Source organism: Astatotilapia calliptera, chromosome 8 (genome assembly GCF_900246225.1).
Source record: "Astatotilapia calliptera chromosome 8, fAstCal1.2, whole genome shotgun sequence".
NCBI classification, from domain to species: domain Eukaryota; kingdom Metazoa; phylum Chordata; class Actinopteri; order Cichliformes; family Cichlidae; genus Astatotilapia; species Astatotilapia calliptera.
Window position 1 is genome coordinate 12,129,852 of NC_039309.1, and position 23,696 is coordinate 12,153,547.

At 40.3% G+C, this 23,696-nt stretch overlaps 1 protein-coding gene across 5 annotated transcripts in view; it reads right to left on the reverse strand.

Moving 5' to 3' along the window:
• Positions 1-23,696, reverse strand: part of LOC113028358 (adenosine kinase) — a 127,643-nt gene continuing 103,947 nt past the window's right edge. For 4 of the 5 annotated variants that reach the window (XM_026178565.1, XM_026178562.1, XM_026178563.1 and 1 more), the window contains 4 exons: positions 21,013-21,048; positions 15,817-15,931; positions 1,442-1,528; positions 1-1,133 (listed from right to left, as the gene is read on the reverse strand). In XM_026178565.1, coding sequence (XP_026034350.1) covers positions 1,009-1,133; positions 1,442-1,528; positions 15,817-15,931; positions 21,013-21,048 — 363 coding nt within the window. In that variant the 3' untranslated portion in view covers positions 1-1,008. Of the gene's footprint in view, positions 1,134-1,441; positions 1,529-14,972; positions 15,546-15,816; positions 15,932-21,012; positions 21,049-23,696 lie in introns of those variants that run through there. The other variant, XM_026178566.1, reaches the window with a different exon arrangement.

Here is a 23,696-nt window from a genome sequence, read left to right on the forward strand (position 1 = left end):
TCATGGTGGGATCAGTTGATTTATTTCAATAGTACCAAAAAAAACATGTTTCACTTTTATCTCATTATCTATTAAGATTGTCAGTACCCAATCCCTGATTGCTGCAGCACGGCAGCTAAATATTAAAGGAATACTCTGAAGTGGAAATGTGGTATTGTTTCTATTTTACAGCCCCCCCCCCCCAAAACAGATTACGCTGACAACTTTGTACCTTACAGCTTTGCGCTTATAGTTTTCACTGCTAATTACACCACTTCAGTGTCACTATCGTCTCTTCAGAGTGCACAAGCTCCAGTTAAATAAGCGTAATTAGCGATTTACAGGCAAAGCAGTTATTGTTTGAAAAGTAATAAATATTACGATAATTAGTAAAACTGAGAAGTGGCTTCTGTGGCAGGAATGGCTTGAGAAGTTTCTGTAAATATATCTTTATTTTTTTGGCTGTGATTCAGGGTCTATGAAGAAGTCACCAGAACCCGGAGAAACCTTTCAAACCACTCTTTCGGGATAATGCACTTCTCTGCTACTGATCAGCTTATTATTAGCTTTTATCAAGTTTCCTATAAATCACTAAAATACAAAACCCCCAGCTACGAGGAGGAGCTATTGGGACATAGTGTTTGCTCTGTAGTGGGGAAAAAATATGGATCAATGTTAGTGAAGTTTGGCAGATTATGTTGATTTGTTTCTTGAGATGTGCTTACACATTTGACACTTTCCCACAGCCTTCTCAGGCTTGCAGGTATTCAGTTTTTTTACATCCAATAGACAGATTTTAGCAGAATAAGCCTTTAAACATACACATATTTTTCCAGTATTTGACTTATATTAAAACATCAGAGCTGCTATTTTTCCTTTTTTTAACAGTTTGATAAAATAGTCAAGCTGAGGTAATTAGTCCCATGCAGTCTGTCACTGTGAATAGAAAATAAGTATACGTAAAATCCCGAAACATACAAATACAAGTATTTCTGTGGAAAAGACACGTGCGCAGCATTTTCGGGTGCATCAGTGATAATCTGGCTTCTCCGGGAAGGTGCATCCGACCCGCCTGATGATGACATTGGCCGCGTAGTGTCCGGCCCGGATGCACTCCTCCAACGCGTGCTCTTGGACCAACGCCGAGAGGAATCCTGGGTAGACAGAAGAGCAGAGGTCAACCTGTAGCCATCAATCACTTCCGAGAATAGTTTGGGGGAGCAGTTAGGGTTAAAATGAGCAAAGTACTAATTGCTTCTAGAAAAAGGGACTGCTTCTTCCTCAACAGGACATAAATGTTGGCTGTTTTATATGGCGCTATGATCAGAGTGGGGAAAAAAACAGCAGGGTAAAAGTCACACTCATATAATCTGGAGATTTTACTACATTGCATAGTTGGCCAGTACCAAAGGTTAATTGGATTGTACACAGATATGAAGATATGCACTTAATAATGCCATACCTCCAACAAAGGCATCTCCGGCTCCGTTAGTGTCCACAATATCATTCTGGTCTATGTCCAAAACAGGGAACATAGTCACCCTATCACCTACAGAGGGGACACAAGAAGACTCGGTAATTAAAGTTCAACTTCAGCGTTATTCTCTCTCTTTGTGTCTCAAGTTGTAGGCTATTATTTCTCGCACTTCGTGGGGTCATTGCACACTGTAGGGCTTTCTTAAAATAAAAAATAATTGGCTATTTTATTTTAGCACTTCTGCACGGGGGTTTTTCCTCTAATTATTAAGTACACAGCTAAAGATTATGTGCAGTTAATCGTTTTTGCTTTCGCAGGACTAGTAAATCTTCACTCTGAATCATCGTTGTCAACAAAGGTGAATATCGCAAGGTGAATATTTGCTAACACTTTTTAAAATCCATGAACTACCCAAGGAGTAAATCTGAAAACAGGAACGGCAAACAGGAGACGTGAATAATAAATGTGGCTTCTGGTCGAGCCTGGATGAACACGTTGCCGTTCGTTTTGGATGATTAGAGTAACTTCGGTTGATCTGTGACCAAATATCTAAAAAGCCAAACAACAAGCCAAGACGGAAACAGCGCTCAGTGCTGTCGGGTTCAGGTTACATTATTTACAACCACTGGTAGATTTTGTCTGCAGTGAGTGACTCATTCAGCCTCGGATAAACACTTTCAAAAACACAGACAGCAGGTGAGCGTAATACAACATACCGAAGAAATAAATAACGGAGACGTCACAGTCTATGTGAGCGTTGGAACAAAACTGTTTTTTAAACCTTGTTGTTCTCCACTGTGGGACCAGGAAGAAACTAAAGCTCTTTGCAATGGATGCCAGTCCTCATCAAACCAGCCAATCGCTGTAACTGTTTAGTGGACGGGGAAGCTGGGCTCAGCTGTGACTCACCAATTGCCCTTTTAGACCATTTAACAATTTAAGTGAGTTTCCAACCCATGACACCAAAGACAAAGATTAAAAAAAGACTCAGTAAAGGCAAGATAAGATCAAATCAGTGATAGAGTTTCATCAAACAGGACGCTGGTGCCAATTTTTATGCACACGGCTTCACAGGTTTCCTCAAAGTTCGGTTTTGAATCAATAATTGTTCCAAGATAAGACTGAACACATTACCCCGTCTGACCCTTAATGGACTTGACCTCGTGTGCATGAGTGCGTTTTCTGAAATCAACGATCACGTCTTTTGTCTTGGATGAGTTTAATTGAGGAGAGGAAACTCATCACACCATTTAACAAAATCATCAAGGACCGGGCCGGGACCCGTCTCATTATTCTGGAGAAACTAACAATAACAGAGTCATTTACACGCGTTGTAATGGTTCAGTTTTCATACCTGCTGTGATACATATTTGTGTACAGGAAAATAATAACTGTCCTCAGTCTGCGTGCTCTGTTCTTTGCTGTCTGCTGTCACCTGTTGCTACCTGCTGCTACAAGTCTCTCTTCCTGTACCTGCAAGTGCGCCTTATTGAGGCTTTATTGTGCCAGAGTGATTTCAATATTTTATGTAATGTGATTTTAATGTCTCTGCTGCTGCTCAGCATGTTTTAATTAGTGACAAATAACACAGCACAGTGTTGTCTTTAGGGTTGTGCAGTGTGATAACATATATCTGGTGATGAAATCAAAACCTCTGTTGTTTATTTTTTGACCTTGCAGCAGTATTTTCCGTCATTTTAATGCAATTTTGCAATCTTACAACACGCGGATGCAGGTGAGAACATGAATACCAGCATGAAAGGAGTTGCTAACGCTGTAGCGCGGATGTCATTTGCTCTTGCATGACCCAGTAAGCTGTCCTGTGTAAATTATGCCGCACACCGTCCTCCACAAGGGGCTCAAACAGCACAAATCTCTCCCGTTGCTTATGCAAGAACCATGTGATGCAGTATGGCGAGAGTTTACGGACTGTCAGGTGCTCAAAATAAATCCCAGAGTTAAACTGTTTAAACTTGAAAATACAATGTTTGGGTTTTGTATTTTACATAGCAATATTTTATGTAATCATTTGCTTATATACAGTAAAGTAACAACCTTAGAATGTGGACATCATATAAACTTTAATAAACAGAATTTACTGTGTGATATATATCATTATCCGCATATGAGATTCTGGTCATATCCCAGAGGGAATACTTAATCCGCATGAAACGCTTACCTCCTGGATATTATGGCTAAAATAATTCTCAATTACAATTTACTTATTGTGTTTTGTCTCCATTCTAGCAAATGACAACTGTAAAAAAAGTTTCTAACTCTAACTATGCAAAAGCACAAACACCAGGTGTTATATTAATTACCATGTTATCACAGGGGTAATCCATTTTATTGCTTGCAGGTCTCATATATTGTGCTTCTTTGCCTTGTGCTTTAAATTGAAAAGGAACTATAATAGTATCTTGTAAAATGCTCTTCATTATGTCATTTTACGACTGCTTTACATGCTCAGAAATAATTAATAATCACAAAAACACTTTCATACCACAGCTTAGCTTTGCATTGGGTGCTAATAGCCAAGTAATAAAAAGTTAGCAAAATTCAGTGCAGGTACACGGTTGCATGCAGCAAATCATATTCATAAGCTACAATCAGTAAACATTTGGCTTTAAGTATTATATATATAAGAAAACTATGAGAACTGTTCTATTAGGTTCATTAGCAAATTAAATAATTAAGTATTATCTTAGCGTGGATGACAAGGTAAATATGATGTTAGATTAATGGACAAATTTGCAACATCCCTCATCCAAGATCCTCCAACGCTCTAATAAATTAAAAACAATCATAGAGCAGTTGTGGCTGTGACTCATTTTAGTTCAGAACAGAATCCATTAAATGAGGCTCTCTTTATTATCTTCAGTGAATTATATTGCTTCAATTATCAGTAGCATATGCACTTCAAAGAGACTTCCAGTTTAAAGGAGAGGAAGAAGGAAAAAAAAAGAAACAAAATTCTACCAGATGACAAAGTCTCGAGGTGTAGAGTGACATTAAATCAGCAACTTATGTCAGAACAATCTAAACCACACACACAATCTTCAAACAATCCAAGGGCTCTGGTGCCGACGTGAACCTTCAAAAAGGTGCAGGAGACAAAAGACTGACATGTGGATAAAAGGAACAAGAGGAGTCTGACAGACCTCTTATTGAGAAAAAGAGGTTGGGAGTTTAAAGAGAACACGAGGAAAAAAAAACTACAAAAAAAAACTTGTTTAATGAGGCTCCCTGCTAATCCAACAAGAGCTTATGGAATATCTGCACTGCAGATGAGACTTTGCACATTATAATATTTTTGAATACCTTTCTTTTCTCATCCTAAAGGGCAAAAGATACACAACCTGGAGCTGAGCACATGCTCAACACCCGATGTAAAGAAATTACTGCACTACGCTAGCTGAAAGACACACGTGGTCAGGTTGTGCTTGAAAAAGACATCTTTCAAGAGCAGCTTGGGAGCGTGTCACAGGTCAGGAGCTGAAGACGTATCAGATTAAGAGTTATTGTGTTTTCCTAACAACACAATCTCTTTGTAAAAGGAACCAGCCGATTGTCACTTTGATAACAAATTAAAATAATACAACAATCCTTTCAGGATCAGCTAATTACTAGCGTAACGACTTTGCTTAATTAAAGCCACAGATGAAGCTCGAGCATCCTCCTCCCTGTTCAAATGATTAACTGCACATAAATGTGCTAATAATAAATTACAGTTTGTCATCTACTCTACGCTTAAGAATCTGAAGTCGTTAGATGTGGTCGCCTTTAAGGGATGCACTTTGCGGATATAAATTCGGGCGCGTTAAAATGTGAAGCCGCTGCACTTGTTCTGCATGAAACTGGTGTTCATTAGACGACAAAAAATGCCTCTTAACAGGGAATATGTGGGTGTAAATATGTCTACGGGAGTTAAATATTGAAGCAGCAGAAGGAGGAGTCAGGTCTCATTAGGAAAACAGATCAAAAACGAGGTAACGTCTCAGAAGAAGTGGCGCTCATCTCTGTGATAACACCACCCAAAGGTGACAGAATTCATTAAAAAGGGCTCGGATCTATTAGACCTACTGCTGTTAGATGGGTCTTTTTTTTATTCCGTGTCTTACTGGCTCCTTGTTTGTCTCAATATCAATTTTATCCATCATGTAACGGGGCGATCGTGGCTCAAGAGTTAGGAGTTTGCCTTGTAATCGGAAGGTTGCCGGTTCGAGCCCCGGCTCCGACAGTCTTGGTCGTTGTGTCCTTGGGCAAGACACTTCACCCGTTGCCTCTAACCTGTCACATTTCCTGAATGTTCCTTTTAAATTGGCGCACTTCTTTCTGTAAACCAAACAGAAAGAAGTGAAACAGAAACCTCTGGTGGTCAGAGGGCCCGGTGGCGCCAGTGTCCGGCAGCCTCGCCTCTGTCAGTGCGCCCCAGGGTGGCTGTGGCTACAATGTAGCTTGCCATCACCAGTGTGTGAATGTGTGTGTCAATGGGTGGATGACTGGATATGTAAAGCGCTTTGGGGGCCTTAGGGAATATTAAAAGCGCTATATAAATACAGGCCATTTAGTTAAATACATATCTGCATAAAAATAAGTAAATATCTGTAGGCAGGGTTTCCATTTGTCTTTAGTATTTGGTTGCACGCAGGTGAGCAGATGATTCACTGAAATGCAGTTGTAAAGATTTGGTTTTTCATTAGATCTTTCGTAAACGCTGATTGGCAGGTGGAACAGGAAATTTGGACCGCTTTGGACTAGATATCCGCTGGCTACAGGAAGCCCTGAAAAATTCCCCCCAGTCATGCCACAAAATCATAATCAATATCAATCAAGAGTCATCAGCCCTGAATGTAAATAACACCCTCATTTGACCAAAATCCAATTTTCCAAACATCTGCGGTTTGCAAGATGAAACAGTCAAATGCAGCCTCAGAAGGCTGTCAACTAACATCCTTGCAAAGTCGGGATTATGCGTTCTGAGTCCGCAAGTCTGCTCAGGTCCCAATGACATAAACTTCGTCATCAGGCTGCAAGAGTGAAGGTCAGCGCAGATGTCCACATGCCTGTCTGTTATTTGTGACCGTGCAGCCTCGTCTGCCGCAGATTTACATTACAATCCATCAACTATGCATCTGCTCCAGGCAGTGGACTTCAAAGAAGTCGAACAGGAATAACTGCTCGGCTATTCATGCCCATGTTTGTAATATAATTGAGGGCAAATGCTGGAAGGTGGGTGTTCCTGATACTTGGCTGATCACGCTTTACTGGAGCGAGCTAGCCAAGCTAGTTGCCTCTCAGTAACTTTGTCCATATACAGCAGGCTGATTAATCACTGCAATGATCACATTCTCCTACATTTTTAACTGCCATGTCTGGATTTGTGCTTAAAGCAATTTCATCCACTAACATTAGAGGAGTTGAATAAATGTTATTTGTTTGGCTGATGCCTGCTCTGGTAAAGCAATAGAACCATCATTCAGTGACATCACCCTCCGTCCTGGGTCTTGACTCTGGGTTTTAAGCATTCTGTTTAATTCTTAGTTCTCTTATTACTTTGATTTATCTTATATTTTGCTATTTAGTCTTAAGTTTTTATCTTAGTTCCAGCTTGTATTTCATTAGTTTCATCCTCAGTGTCTCCCTTCATCTCTTTGTCCTGTGTTAAGTTCACTTGTGTTCAGTCCCTCTACTCATTTCACATTTTACTTTTGTTTACTTTAATTCCTTTCAACTAACTGTTTTGTTTCTGAAACACATCCATGTAAATCTTGTAAAAAAAAAAAGATATAAAAAACATTTGTGTTACTATCCATATATTGTTTTTCTGTCATCTTTTTCATCTCACGCTCTCTCTCTGTGGTTCCTCCCTGATGCTGATTGGCTGCAGAGGCTCACCTGGAGGTGGAGGAGGAGGAGCATGGCTTCTCTCTTACATCAGCACCAGTCTGTCTCCTCAGTTACTTTTAGCAGTTTTGTTTATTATCAGGCATAAGCTGAAAGTTTGCAGTTATAAACAGTCTAGTTTTAATTAGTTAAGTTCTATTATCAGTAATATTAGGTTAGAAGTGAATATGTTTAGTTTAAGGCCCTCTTCCTATTTGTTTCAAGAAATATCAAGTCTTATTTATGTTAGTAAGTAATTATTATGAAAAGCTCTACAACCAACAGCAAAGTGGTAGCATGTAATATTCCACTTACTGGAACATATTTGGGGGTTTGTCCGGGCTTAATTTTTACCCAAACCTCAAAAACAATAATCTCTGATCGTTCTAGGGATTGCTCAACAAAATAGTGTAACTTTCTGTTCTATCTTTTAGTCTTTTTAAATCTGATGCATTTGTAATGATAAAAAGTAATGATCATAAAACATTGTGACTGCTCAGCTCAGTGTTGGCAGCACAGTGCTTTCAATGCCATTTCCAGATCCAAGAAAGCACATAAGACATCCTACATTTAAAGCCTTTATTCATGGGCAAAGTTTTTATACTCCTGCTAGGCCAGAGTTCATATAACCTCAGCGATGCAAATTATCGAATCTGACTGACATATTACCTCGAGTTACACTCCAAGAATTCTCCAGCCGTCTGCAGCAAAGATCTCACTGGCAAAAATCAGCCATGAAAATCACAATAAATAATAAAAAAAGAAAAGATCCTGCCAAAATACTCTGTTGTTTCTGGCTTGTCGAACATCTGAACTCATTTCACAGTAATGAGGTCGGCAACATTATTTCCAATCAGCATAACTCAGCTATACTTATTTTTAAACACTACCATATTCCCGTTCCTAGAATTGAGTCTGACAAAAATGAGTGAAGCAGCAGATTGGCGGTGAATACGTGGGAGTTGTAGTATGGCTGTGCTTTGACAGGTAACCTGCACCAGAGAGGAGAAAAAAATGAGGAAAAAAAACCTCAAAGGAATTCAAATACTTCCTTCCAGTAAGCTATAATTGTGTGCTTTTGTTAATTCACTCTTCATAATTCCCTCATTACAACTCTTGAATGGTGGTGATTAAACTTAAGAAATTCCTTCAACAGGCGTCTCTTTGAAATGAGTATCAATTAAGTCCTTTATTATCGGCTATTCTTTCTAACAATGACAATTCACTGCACAACAGTGACTGAAAAAGGCTTTCCTTTAAAATAAGTGACTATACGTGCAAATAAGACGACCTCCGTATAAGATGAAAATGAGCATATGGAGCTTTTTCTTTTCTTTCTTTTTGACTCTGAGATTATCACATGCTATACTTGGTGATGTTCCAAACCTCAATAATGTTGCTTTGACAAGTTGATCAAATAGCTGGCAGGTCATTAAAATTAACTTTGATTCTGTGGCACTTTATCATCTACACAAGTAAAACAATTAATACATCATTTTAAATCCTGAGGTACCCGGCGACTGGGAATTACACATGAATATTCAGCTAGAATTCATGAGCTAAAGTGCTCGACAGAGTGAAACATCTTTATGCGAGAAACTTCCCTGAGAATACTATTTCCTCTTCTGGAATGATTCCTGTTGCGTTTCAGCCAAAAAAATTCGGAGCCTAGAGAGGAAAACAACATTACCGCTTTCTTGGCAAATGTGACAGGTTAGAAGCAAGTTGACATTCAATCTGTTTCCCCGTCATAACCAGCATCTTTGTTCACAACTGAGTTAAGGAAGAAGAAGAAGAGAAAAAAAAAGAAAAGAAGGACATATGCCTGTAATTACTGTAACCACAGGCAAAAGATCATCGCCAACCAATATCCTTTCAGGGAGTCATGAAAGAAAACACTTCAATGTGAGACGCCAAGGAAAAAGAGAGGAGGTCTTTCTCATAGCGCAGGCGGTTAATTGATTTTGCCTATTATGAAGTAAGCAACATAAATATCCTCCTCTTTAAACCGACTACTGAGACGTGCTCAAGCAGGGCTTCAAATAATGCTACGACGTTTAATTTGGGGCACTTCTTTAACAAACTACTGCAAAAAACGATGTTATTTGGAGGTGTGTGTGAGTGTGTGCATGTGTTGTAGTCAATATTGTTTCTCCATCTGATGCAATTACCATGTATAGAGGAGTTTTTTTGAAATTTGCCTGCCTTGCCCCCCCGAGAGCCCTAAAACTCGCAGAGGAGCCGAGTCAGGCTTTATCAAGTCCTTATCAGCGATTAGAGCAGCAACCCCTGCTGAATGATCATTTATTAGATCTCCTCACCGTTTAAGGTTCAGGGCACAATGATCTTAATTACTGCTATAATGGGTGTATAAGCAAAAGCCCAGTGTAGTTCCGCAGTGTCAGTGGCAGCTAAATAAAGGGCCATTTTCCCCTGCTCCCAGCTCTTAAAAGGCACGTTTGAAGCGGTGGTGTGATGAAAGGCTCCAAATGAAGGGCAGGGGGGGAGAAAAAAAAGAACAATAACAAATTGACATCTCTTTTTTGGAGAATTATACCACGGGGGAAGGCATTCTCCCATCCTTAATCACTATAAAATGGTTTAACATGACATGCAGAGGCTGGCAAATGATCAAATCCTGACAGGAGGACAAATTGCAAACAAAATGAGAGATCAAGTTTATTAGAGCGCCGCCTCTGGGAAATGAAAATCTTTAATTCTCTTTTTACATTGACATTTATTTGGCTGGCGTGAACAGTGATGTTCACACACAGACACACCACTACGGATACACCTACTACTGTAACTGCTCCACTGCAATGATAGCACAGTCAATGACATTTATCATGTTTGCCTTTGTAGCTGACACCTGAAACACATTGTCTTTCATCCAGCCGGCATTCATCATGTATTTTATATAAAGTTCACGGGGGCGCACGGCTGTGTGTTCATGCAGGAGCAATGAGGGAACCAGGCAGGAATTATCCATCACTTCCAGCACAATGGATGGATTCGTGTTGGTTTTTAAATGTCGGGACTCTCTTTAAAGAGTTCCTTTTAAATTCTCATGAAAGGAAAATTCACTTCGAGGAATTTGACTTTGATAATGAAAATTCAAATGAGCCTTTTCGATTAAAATATATGCTTTTAATTAAGCCCGTGCAGTAACGCTGTATTATCGCTTATTAAGTGGAATCATTTTGGGGTAATACTGACACATCACACTGTTAATTTATGAAGTTGTGTGATTAAATTAACAAGAAGAAAATGTTTGAATCTTTGTTGTGGAAAGTTTAAATGAATGCGAAACAGCATATATCAAAGCTGCCGCTGTCCACCCATCAGTCCAGCCATCCTCTTAACCGCTTTTCCAATTCAGGGTCACAGGGAAGATGGAGACCATCATAGTGCAAGAAACTGGGTACACTTTAAACCATTCAAATATATTCTAAAGAGCTTGGAAAGAAAAGCGTCTGGACTTCTTTATGTTGCTTGAAGACGTTTCACCTCTCATCCGAGAAGCTTCTTAAGTTCTAAGGGTCAAATGGTGGAAAGTTCCAGATTTAAGTCCTAGGGGAGTGTCATGAACCCCATTTTGATCCTCTACCTAATCACACGAGCCAAGGTGTGAAAATGAGTGTAGGTCACAATCAGCCAAGGTTTCGGGTGAGCTCATTGCGAAACCTAGCCCCACCCTATCATGTGATTTCCTGAGATTTCCTGAACAGGGGGTTCATGACCCCCTTTTGGGGACACTCCCATAGGGCTTAAATCTGGGACTCTCCACTATTTGACCCTAGAACTTAAGAAGCTTCTCGGATGAGAGGTGAAACGTCTTCAAGCAACTTAAAGAAGTCCAGACGCTTTTCTTTCCAAGCTCTTGACTGAGAACCTTTCCAGATACATTCAAATATATTGTACAACAAAGAGCCACAGGATCAGATGCAAATAAATTTGATTTGCATATTAAAATCACACCTCATCTTGTACTTTTTGTTTCTTGTATTATGCTGGTGTGTTGTAGATTTTCTTTATTTCAGTTTGGATTCAGGTATCAAACAACCTTTTTAAGATTAGGCAAAAAACTTTCTTTTTCAATAAAAAAGGACCCTGAATCCTTCCTTAGTTACGCTGCAATTGGGCTACGCTGCTGGCTTCCCACGATGCACTTAGTGTTTCTTCTTCCTCACCATGTGTTTATGCACCACTCTGCATTTAACCATTACTCATTACTACCCTCTGGCATCCTGTCTCCCTCCCCTCACCCCCGATGGTTGTGGCAGATGTCTGCCCCTCCCTGAGCCTGGTTCTGCTGGAGGTTTCTTCCTCTTAAAAGGGGAGTTTCTTTTTCCCACTGTCGCCAAATGTAACCTGACTGTTGTGGTTTTCAGTGTTATATTGTATGGCCTTTACATTATAATATAAAGTGTTTCGAGGCAACTGTTGTGATTCGGTGCTATATAAATAAAATTGAATTGAATAATTATGATGTGCGTCTTCTTCTCAGTTTGTTAGCAGCAATTATGTTTTCTTATTATTACTATTATTTTTATTGGCCATTGAACTAAGTTAATTCAAGGAATGGCATGATGTGCTGACCGTAATGCAATCCCATTATCATTTAGCCAGAAACATCCCAAAAAGTTGATTACTTTTCATCAATTGTTTAAAATTCCATACACACCAGCTGCATCAGCACATCTTTTATACACCTAAAACTTTCCTATAATTTCAAAACTTCTATATTAACAAGCATATTTTATTTAAGCTGTCAAACTGTGTCTGTTCTTTGAATTGTTGCGGTAACAGACTCATAAATGACTAAACTTGTAATAAGAAGTCCACTAGGTTTACAAGAAACGGTGGATCGATTCCAATCCACACAGTCTTATCGCCACAGGCTAAAGATGGATAAAGGTCGGCAGCATCAGTGAGGGGGCAAATTTCTCCAGCTGACTGGACAGGTCGCACCCCCAGGCGTATGGCTGCGCTGAGCGGGGGGCTTTCCCCTCATGGCCGAGAGGTTTGCTGGACAAGGATTTAGGGTGAAATATCGCGTTTGTTTATTATTTTTATCATTGTTTATGCATCAGAAGTTGTTCAATAAACCATATTTTTCAGCCACAGTGAAGTTAAGAAGAAAAACCACTTGTTCTTGATTGACCGATCACTACATCTCTGCATCTTTACCTGACTTTTTGCAAACTGCGTCACAATTATTGTAAAATCCCATACATATCAGCAGCATACTTGATAATAACAACACCTTTTGTTTTGTTTTTGTGCATACATTTGGCATAGTGCCATTACAGGCACACTGGGACATATAAAAATATTGTGTATTATATTTCGGTTAATATTCATTTAACTACTCAATAATTTTTTTAAAAAACCCATAGAAAACATTTTTAAGCCAGAAAAATGGTTAAAAAATGACATTTTATAACCTAAAAGTTTGTTCATTCATTTACAATTATTCTTACATTTACTTAATGCAAAGTCAGTCTTCTTTGAGCTCTTATTTTGGTCTCCGTCTGAAGGAGCACCATCAGGTAACTGTTAATGGACAGGTAGCTTAGCGAGAATTTATTCCAGTGCTATCACTGAAAACTAAAAAAAACCCCACAAAAAATGCTGAGAATGAACCAAATTTAAACTACAGCTTTCCACAACGATACAGTATAGTTGTGAAAAACTGCACAGTCAAGTAAATATTCTGTGAGCTCATCACTTTAAGTGTACACGTTTACGTTAAACATAGCTGATTTATGCACTGTTAACACAAAAATATTCATTACAGCTGCTTTATTCTTTATCAAACCATCATAGTCTTTTGAGAATATGGACAAAAAGGCAGCATGGTTTATAGATGGAAATAAAGGCACCAGTAAATTAAACCGAACGTCAGCTTATAAATACAGTGGGGCAAAAAAGTATTTAGTCAGCCACCGATTGTGCAAGTTCCCCCACCTAAAATGATGACAGAGGTCAGTAATTTGCACCAGAGGTACACTTCAACTGTGAGAGACAGAATGTGAAAAAAAAATCCATGAATTCACATGGTAGGATTTGTAAAGAATTTATTCGTAAATCAGGGTGGAAAATAAGTATTTGGTCACCTCAAACAAGGAAAATCTCTGGCTCTCACAGACCTGTAATGTCTTCTGTAAGAAGCTTTTCTGTCCCCCACTCGTTACCTGTATGAATGGCACCTGTTTGAACTCATCATCTGTATAAAAGACACCTGTCCACAGCCTCAAACAGTCAGATTCCAAACTCCGCCATGGCCAAGACCAAAGAGCTTTCGAAGGACACCAGGAAAAGTATTGTAGACCTGCACCAGACTGGGAAGAGTGAATCTACAATATAGGCAAGCAGCTTGGTGTGAAGAAATCAACTGTGGGAGCAATCATCAGAAAATGGAAGACATACAAGACCACTGATAATCTCCCTCGATCTGGGGCTCCACGCAAGATCTCATCCCGTGGGGTCAAAATGATCATGAGAACGGTGAGCAAAGATCCCAGAACCACACGGGGGGGACCTGGTGAATGACCTGCAGAGAGCTGGGACCAAAGTAACAAAGGTCACCATCAGTAGGTGTCCTGAAGCGGGGGGAGAGCAATCCTGCAGCAGCGTTCTGCTGTACGGATCACTCTTTGGAGAGCTTTTTGGTCCTTCACACAGCTGTTCCCAAACCACGATGTCATGTTCTGTGTGAGGATGCTCTCCACAGCGCCTGTATAGAAAATCCTGAGGATCTTTGGAGAGACCCTGAACTTCCTCAGTTGTCGTAGGTGATACAGGCGCTGCCTAGCCTTTTTGGTCTGGACCTGAATGTAAGCAGCCCATGTCAGGTCTGAGGAGATGTGGACACCAAGATACTTGAAGGACTGCACCCTCTCCACTGGAGCTCCATTGATGATAATGGGCTTGTAGTCTCTGTGCTGACCCCTTCTGAAGTCCACCACCAGCTCCTTGGTCTTGCTGATGTTCAGCTGGAGGTGGTTGTCCTGGCACCACGATGCCAGAATGGACAGAATGAATGGGGCCATGTATCGTGAGATTTTGAGCCAAAACCTCCTTCCATCAGTGAGAACTTTGAAGATGAAACGAGGCTGGGTCTTCCAACATGACAATGATCCAAAACACACCGCCCGGGCAACAAAGGAGTGGCTCCGTAAGAAGCATTTGAAAGTCCTGGAGTGGCCTAGCCAGTCTCCAGACCTCAACCCCATAGAAAATCTGTGGCGGGAGTTGAAAGTCCGTGTTGCTAAGCGACAGCCTCAAAACATCACTGCTCTCGAGAAGATCTGCATGGAGGAATGGGCCAAAATACCAGCTACTGTGTGTGCAAACCTGGTAAAGACCTATAGTAAACGTTTGACCTCTGTTATTGCCAACAAAGGTTATGTTACAAAGTATTGAGTTGTATTTTTGTTATTGACCAAATACTTATTTTCCACCCTGATTTACGAATAAATACTTTACAAATCCTACCATGTGGATTCATGGATTTTTTTTTCACATTCTGTCTCTCACAGTTGAAGTGTACCTCTGGTGCAAATTACTGACCTCTGTCATCATTTTAGGTGGGGGAACTTGCACAATCGGTGGCTGACTAAATACTTTTTTGCCCCACTGTACTCTTTCCAGCAGGATGAAATTGAGAACGCTGGACACATGTGAGGACACTGTCCTGCAGCGCTAACACTCTTGCTGTTGCACTGCCTCTCCGCAGTCCCCAGCGATGAGTGATATGATGGAGTCTTTACCTGAGGCTATCTCTCCCCATGCACAACTAGTCGGAACTGAACTGCAAGGGCAATGAGGAGAGACGCCCCGTGGCTCCAAACAAAGGCAAAGGCTTCCAGCAGTAATCGGAAACTATCGTCTCTCCTCACGCTGCTTAAACCTGCAACCCCTGCTCAGTTATGATGACACTGCCATTTAATGTCCTGTTAACAAATATGCCCTGTATCAAAGGAAACTGGATTGATTTGAGGGGCAGCTCTGTCAACCGCTCCCCAAGGTCACTCTGCCAGCATTTTGCAAAAAAAAAAGGAAAGAAAAATAGGGCAGGATGTAAGAGTTGAAGCATTAAAAATTGCTGAGGACTGGCCTGGAGTCTGTCCAAGACAAAGTTAGAAGTACTTCACAAATCAATGCCTGCTCTCTGCATCCCCCACGCTTCTTTTATGCTCTGAAATGACAGAATGTAGTGCAAGCATTCTTTTTTTGAAACATCTGGTGTCAATATTGGAGCTTAACTTCAAAGAAATTACTGATAGCATTCTGCTCCCTTCAGTCAGAGATCTAGCATCTATTTAAGGCTGTGTTCTGCAGCTTCGAGATATGAGGTTTAAGTGAAGGGTAAAGATGTCCAAAAGGGGCCAAAGATGGGATGGCTTCGAGTGGAAAATGTGTGTAGATAAGCAGACAAAAAAAGAACCCTGAAAAGAAAAATGGCATACCGACAGTTGCGACGGTGTCGTCCTTGCCCTGGGTGAAGACCACCACTCGCTGCCTCTTTGTGTTCTCCTTGGGGAGGTTTTGGGTTTTCTTTGCAATCTCTGCGATGTCGTCTGTCTGTGAAAAACACCAGACCACCGGGTGAGAATGTGTTGAGTCGAGCGAATGCAACATGAGGAGCAATTTCTGAAGAGTTAATCAAAGATCACGCGTGTGACTGAGAGAGGTCAGATTTTTCCAATCCAGGCAGACACATCAAAGTGATAATGAAACCAGATGGGCTGTGAACCCATTTTGAAACAGATCAATAGGGACGCTCAATGAGGCTTCCACGCACTTACTGGAGAATTGCGAAAATATTAGAATGTCATATTCCCTAAGTGAGATGAAAATAAGCGTGTTAAGATATGCTGTTGTCAGATAAAGCTACTTCTGCAAGCTGAAGGGATAGGTGGTGCGTGTACTGTATCATTCTCTTCCTGAAACAGGCCATCTCTCCTCAGCATCTGCACTGAATGGATATTCTCGCCTGGAGACGACAGAACTCTCCAGAGTGCTTGCCTTTGATCATGAGAGGGATAAAAAAACCCACACCTGTCAGTGCTACTTTATTATTAACTCATCATGATGTACTATGAGCAGGTAGAACGTCTTTATCGCCGTCTCGCAGTGGGGTGGACTGCTTTTCTGTAATACAGCACACTGAGGAGCTAGCATTAGGGATACTAGATGCCTCTAGCATCTGTATCAAAGCGAACGCTTGAGCACCTTCAGGGGTGAGCAAATACTGTGATTATGGGAGTAATCAGAAAGATAGGCTCCAGCCCAGTACCACCAGGCTCACTGGCTCACTCAAACCAATGAGCTTTTTACACCTTTAAATGCTTCCCAAACGTCCTTTAATCAGGCCTGAGAGGTCCAGGGAGACCCAGGGCTGAGGAAAAATGGGTGTAACACTCTAAGTAAGTGCTAATGGTGAGGTTAATACAGAGGCCGTTAGCAGACGACGGCGAAAAAAAAGAGCAATTTGTCACTGTGACTGGATGTAACCACAAGCACTCCTCCAGACACTGAATGCAAAACCACACAAGGCTTCGGCACATTGTCACCCTTGGGTTTTATGTTCACTGACATAAAAAAAAGGGGCTCCACTGAGCTTTTAGGAGCTAAAATGTTCTAAAGGCCAGAGGTGGTAGGGCACACAATAACACAAACACAAGTTTACAAAAAAAGGAAGAAAAGAAGTGCCACATGGCTCTGAAGGCTGATTCAACAGGTGCTCTTCAGTAAAATGATATTTTAAGTTTACTTTTCAAGCAGTTCAGCAGGAAAAGAAACCTCACACGACTCTTCATTAGGATCTGACAAAGACGCAATCAGTCAGCCAACACCCATGACATGGTACGCAACCCATAGAAATAAAAGAAAATATCCAATCCATGTTGAAAAAAATCACAATAAGTGCTTTGCAAAATAAATAAATCAGTGCTTTACACTTTATTAGTGCTGGTTTGATCCCAGAAAAAGCCACCAAACCATCAAGAACTGCCTCAGGAAGGGCGTCCGGCACATCTGCAGATCCAATATATGTAGAGCTACCTGTGTGAATGTGTGAATAATGGAGCAGCTGAAAGTAGCTTTAGTATCAACAAAAGTAAATCTGTAAGGTAAATAAGTTGTGTGCTACATACATAAAATAGTAAAAAGGGTGTAAATGTTTTCTGTAAAGAGTTTTGTTTTACAAGGTGTTTCATTCCTAAGCTTATCACACTAAATGTGTCAAATGGAAACCCAGCATATCCAACTTTATCACATTGGAAGCTATCGTTAAAGCTACGCTAAAGTGCTAGTGTTTAAGTTTTCAAAGTATCTTCCAACTACTAGTCAGAAAATAAACTACCAAAAAAAATTAAAAATGCAGAAAATCTACCTTGTTGTTCAGACTTGAAAGCTTACTGGCCTGCAGTGTTACAATCCACAGTGTTTCTTGTTGAACGAGGTTTTTTCAGTCTATCACCAGCTCCCATATAGATAACTATCACTTCTAGAGTGAGCACTTTTATAGCAAAGCCACAAAGAGGGGGGTCAAGGGTGCGATCAGCTTCTTTAAACTCGCCCAGTAGCAGTGATGACGAACACGGCAGTCACTGCAGCTCAAGTTTGTGTCTTTTGGAAACAAACCAACAGATGACTAAAAGACAAGACAGGAAGCTGTGAGTCTCGCTACTGGTCCACTTTCGGACACGTGATTTAGAAATAATTTTCTAATTGAATGTTTACTTCCCTACATATTTTGAGATTTCATCCTTTAGTATAAAAAACTTTTGACGTGCTACAATTGGATCTCCTGGGTTAGCCTTTACACGTACAAGCACACTTAACTTAACTTCCTCCTTTCTGCCAGGCAGAAACACTTACCTGACAAGCTCCCGGGGCAAAACGATACAGAAAAATAACGTTCAGCGCGAGTGCAGACAAATGACTTGACAAATGATATGGTCAATTTGGTTTACTACTGACAAATGGCAATATTTACAATTGTGAGGCAATTGATCAGACATAAATCAACAAACCGTGAAATATGAAAGCTCTACAAGGGTGTTAAATTGTGTTTCTGTGTTGAAGCCAGTGAGAAACTGATCGTTTCCACTGCATGCTGCTTGAGAAACACTGCGAGGGAGAGATTCAATTAGAGCTGTGATGCTGAGTTCTTTGAGCATTTAAAGGAAACAGATCACAATCAGGCGACTGTGTTCAGATCTGCTGATTGCTGTTTTGGAGAGGAAAGCTTTTTATCTTGTGTTTAAGCTGAAGAAGGGCTGCTGTCATTTTTGTTAGTCACCCATAATGTGATGATAACAGTGTTTCGGGATACATGTGGCGCTTTAGGGTCATAGAATCCAATTATAGTTCCCGACCTTCCCCAATTAACCTGGACTTTTACTGAACTTCAATCGACCTCAGTGGCCTTCATGTTTCGTTTCAGACAGCAAGTCTAACTTTTTGTCTTCTTTGGAGTCGGCAAATGTTAAAGAACAAATGTTTTTGGCTATAAGACTAAAATAAAAAACTACAAATGATAGAATATAATAATAAAATAATTGTAAGGTAAAAATGATTGTTTGAATATTGATGTTTTCAAGAAAACCTACTCTGCTTTGAACACAAGCCAACTTTATTTTACTTTTTAAAGCAATTCAAACCATTAGAATATGGTTAACAGGTGGTTTTCTATGGCATCAGAGGCTGCCACTGAACTATGAATCGAACAAATGCCTTCTGCTGCTAAAGGCAATCGGATAAGGCTGAAAGCTCTTCAAAATTTCTGGTAAGTGGATCTTGTAAGACTTGTAAGACTTTTTTAATCTAATTACTTGTGGAAGCTTGTAAATGAGTCTTAAAATTAATTTATTTAATTAATATATGACATTTTAAATTATGGAGACCAGAAAAACCTAAAAAAGTAAATAAATAAATACAGTAAGTAGTTTAAAAAAATGTGTTATTAATATCCCAAAATCCATCAAAATATATGATAAAAAATCTTTCTAAAAATAATAATTAAAAAAAGCATAACTATCATGGTATTAAATATATAAAACGAGACTTAAATTATATTTCCGTACTTTAGTACAATATTTGTTCATAACCTATATGCATAGTTTGAATAACGAGTAAGTATAAATGTAAAAACAAAAAATAATAAGATTATTAATTGGGTTTTTTTATTAGCATTTAGTTTAGTTTTTTTTTATAATAGAGTAGAGTAGCCATTTATTGTCATTGTACATGTACAAGGAAACTGTGAAAATTATGGAGTTTTTCGAAATTTTTTGGGCCGTTTTTGACCTCTATACATTATGTAAAGATGACAAAACATATCCATATGAACTCATACAGGTGTACTGTGTATTTGCAAAAAAAACAAATTTCCTCCGCTAACACTGCCTTAACAATTAATCCCCCATCTCCGGGTTGAATCAAAGTTTTACAGGCTAAAACTGTGCATATTCATATTTTTGAGGACTTGCCAGGGTATGACTGGTCTACGGGAGCCGGCCTGTACCAGTAAAGTTTAAAACGGTCACCAGAAAGTGACGAGAGGAGAAAAAAAAAGCGGTGAAGAAAACATCTTTGAACCACAGCCATCTAGAAATGCGCCAAGTACAGTACACACCACCGATGTTATCTGAGAAATCACATTCATCCAATGCAATTTCGCAGAGTGTTCTGCCAAATCAGGTTGACACGGAAAATGTCAAAGAATTGTAACTACTAGGAGAGTCTTCACTTTGCCCTTTGTGGGGTTTTTTTTCCATGTGAGGCCGCTCCATTACTAACACCTCCCCAATTCCACCACCCCCCTACAGCACCACCACCTCCGCCTTCATCCCTTCTCCTCTCTTAAACCTGTCACTGCCATCAGGATTGCATTTCTATTCCAGTCACGTTGATCACACCGTTAGTGATTCTGGATGACAATTACTCACACAGAGCAGAGACATATTCAAGGCAGCGCTACCTCTGAAAGAGAGAAGGCACTTAAAATACCTGAGCCCATGTGAAGGGAAGAAAAAAAAGCCTCGCATATCGGCTATTTGTGTTTTGATTTTTGCATTTAAATAGCAATGGAAGGAATATGCAAAAACACGAGGAAAAAATAGACTAAGGGAACGTTCACTTTACACTTAAGAGGCAGCCCCACGTTAAAACACACCGTGCTTTCTGTAATCTTCATTTCCATAATCCAAAATCACAGGTGGCTGTAATTTGGTTATTAAAAGACGACGGTGCGCGCTCAGTGTAGTGTAATGCTATGGCAGTGAAGAGGAGACATACAGTATGCGATCCCTGAGTGCAATGAAGATAATGAGGAGGCTTTTTAACCAGGCAACCTGATGAGCCCCACGCCTGCAGAGAAAAGCTTGAAACCATGCCCAACTTCTCAGCTTCCCAAGAGGCTTTTCAAAATTCAATAAATAACATCTGTAGGCGATGTTGGGTGCAGACCTAGCAGAGTGCGTCATAACAGAGAGCTGGCTGAACAAAGAAACCATGACGACTGCCAGGTTTCCATAGCAACTGCTGCAAGGCCTGGAGAGTATAATAGCACATCAATCACTGTCCAAAAAGAACTTCATTATCAGCAAAAATAAACCTTTAGGATCTTTTTAGTGTGCAATTGCTGGTCAACTCACCTCAAAGCCCAGCTCTTTGGCAAACGTGGCCGCCTCCTGGAAAAGATAAGACACAGACAAATGAGCAGTTAATTACAGAGTCACAAACAGAGCACAGTGTCGCACACCAGACGTGAAGTAAAGACATCTCGCTTCCCTCCGCTCCTCGCATGTCTGGCCATTTTCACTTGAGAATAAGTAACCTGAGTTAGTGTTGTTCTGCCAACTCCTGATTTAATAGGCGTGCAGCCCACCCATTTAAACTACAGCCTGACATCATCTCATCTTACCAGAGCAGCGTGAGATAACACCCCATCAGCCTCCAGCCTTGAAACCATCACTGAAACCATGAATATGTGCTAGTGTGTGGGAATCCCCAACACTGCAGGCATTCAGCGCCCACTTTATGTTGCTTTAGTCTCCTAACAGGTGCACTTAAACGTTTATGCAGGCTGTAGCGAGTTAATCGCGAAAACCGCTCACTGACGCCGTTTCATAGTTTAATGTAGTCTCCCAGTGGTCGCAGGTACAAGCTGGTGTTAGTAAAAAAAAATCTAAAAATAATACACTTATAGCATTACAGGGCTCACAGAAACATTTAAAGTTTACTTCTATAACAAAGTATATTTAACAGCTAAATACACTGTAAAAAAACATTTTAATGCATTCTCTGTAAAATTACAAATCTAAAAATATATTTAAATTAAATACATAAAACAATTAAAACCAATGGAAAAATATATACGGGAACAACTTCAAAGTAAAACCTTTTAAGTATCTAAATAATGTTTTATATTATATAAAAGAGATAAATCACCAACTGAATGCCAAATGAACCATATCTGAAATGGGCATCGGCTGGAAAATGAAAATATACATTAAAAAAACCCAAAAAAATTAACCAATAAATGATGCATTTAAATACACTCAGAAAAGCAGTACTAACTACTGCTATAATTGATTCGTCATATTGTGCAGTCATTAATGTAAAAAAACAATGAAGCTGTCTTCCAAGAACATGAACATTATCTGCAGTGTGGTAAGCTGTGATGTACAACATGTGAGTAATAAATAGGCCGTGTTACGATCCTCTAACTGATGACAGAAGCCGTTGCCTGTCAGCTCCGAACGATGTCACAAATTGTGACAGACAACCTCCTGCACTAAATTCACTTCTGACCCCAGACAGGATAATAAGTTGATGCTATGATTCTAAATAATCCAATTATCTGCAGGAGGAGGGTGTGTATGGGAGGGGGTGTGGTGTTTGTGTGACCTTGGGGAGAGGTTGACAACCTGGTCCTCAAACAGAAGGGGAGGAGATGACATGGAACAATAAGGTTACTGGTCCCTGGAGGAAAGCCTCATGGCTCCCTGGCTTGGATCAACATCACAGCACCAGCAATATGTCAATTCATCACCCCACCCTGCGCCCCTCACACACACAGGCTAGACAATTAGCTGCTGTAGTCGAGAAGCAGTTCTGTAATCAGCAGAAGGTAGTGTTCTCTTTTAACCTCTCTTTGCCTTTTCAATCTATCGAGGGCTTGGGTCTCACATTTATTTTCCTTTATTTACAACCACATATTGACTTTTCTCCTCAGGAACGCTCCATCACCAACTAGCACGAGGCAACGCGCAGGGACAAGAGCAGCCTGGAAAAATGTCTTGTCAAAACAGCAATATTTCATATCAAAGCATTTAAGAGACACACGAGTGAAGGCTGGAATAACTATAGTGCTGCCGAGCAGTGCATGGCTCTGCCTCTCTCTCTCTCTAGTTAGCAGCTATAATATTTGTGAGAAAAGCCTATCGAGAGAGTGTGGGTGTAAGAAGAACAGATAATTGAAGCAATGTCTATGAGCCACATGTGTACAGTGTAATCCCTTTTAGGAATTTATTAATTTCTAGTTGTTATGAATGCCAGCATCAAAAATATGTTGCGCTGTAAAGCTCGGCTAAAACTAATATACTGCTATGATAAATATTGCATGGCGGTAAATATGCAATTACCGAGACTACCCATACAGCCAATAAAACTGGAGCGATGGGCAATTAAAGCCACTGTTCCTTAAGGAGCTTATAGCGTTAATATTCAAAAATCTTATGTTTCAGGCTGCGCGTGTTGACATGTGCTGTTTTGGGATGTTGTGGTAGACGGTTTTTAAAATGACGGCCCATGTGCTTCTACAGCTGTTGCAGCAATGACAAGTGCTTGGAGTGACATCTGGGCGAAATCCTCTCGTGCTCGAAAGAAAGGAGGGGGAAAAGAAAAGGCATCTCGTTTGTTCGGAGATTGCTGTGATTGCACGCTCGCCTTTCATGATCTCCTTCGAGTCCGATTCCAAAAAAGAGAGACAGAGAGAGAGGACTCTTGCAGATCTCAGGGCTTGCATGTTCTCCTCCTTCTCCTCTTCGGGCAAACAAGGTAAAAGATAACAAAGCAGGCAGAGTGCATGAGCCCTCTGCAGCCATAGTTAGTATAAAGCTATCAGAATGTGTGAGATGTTGCTGCTGTCAGAGGCTTAAACAGTCAAAGGGATATTTTTAGAGAGCTTAAGCTAATAATCCAGAGCCCCGTCGGGGGGGTGGCGGGAGTCTACAATTTCTTTGCCAAGCAAAATGAAAGAGGAAATACACACTTCATGCAAAGGGCAGTTTTCAAAGTTTAACACTTTGTTTTTTATGACACTGTAAGTGACAGG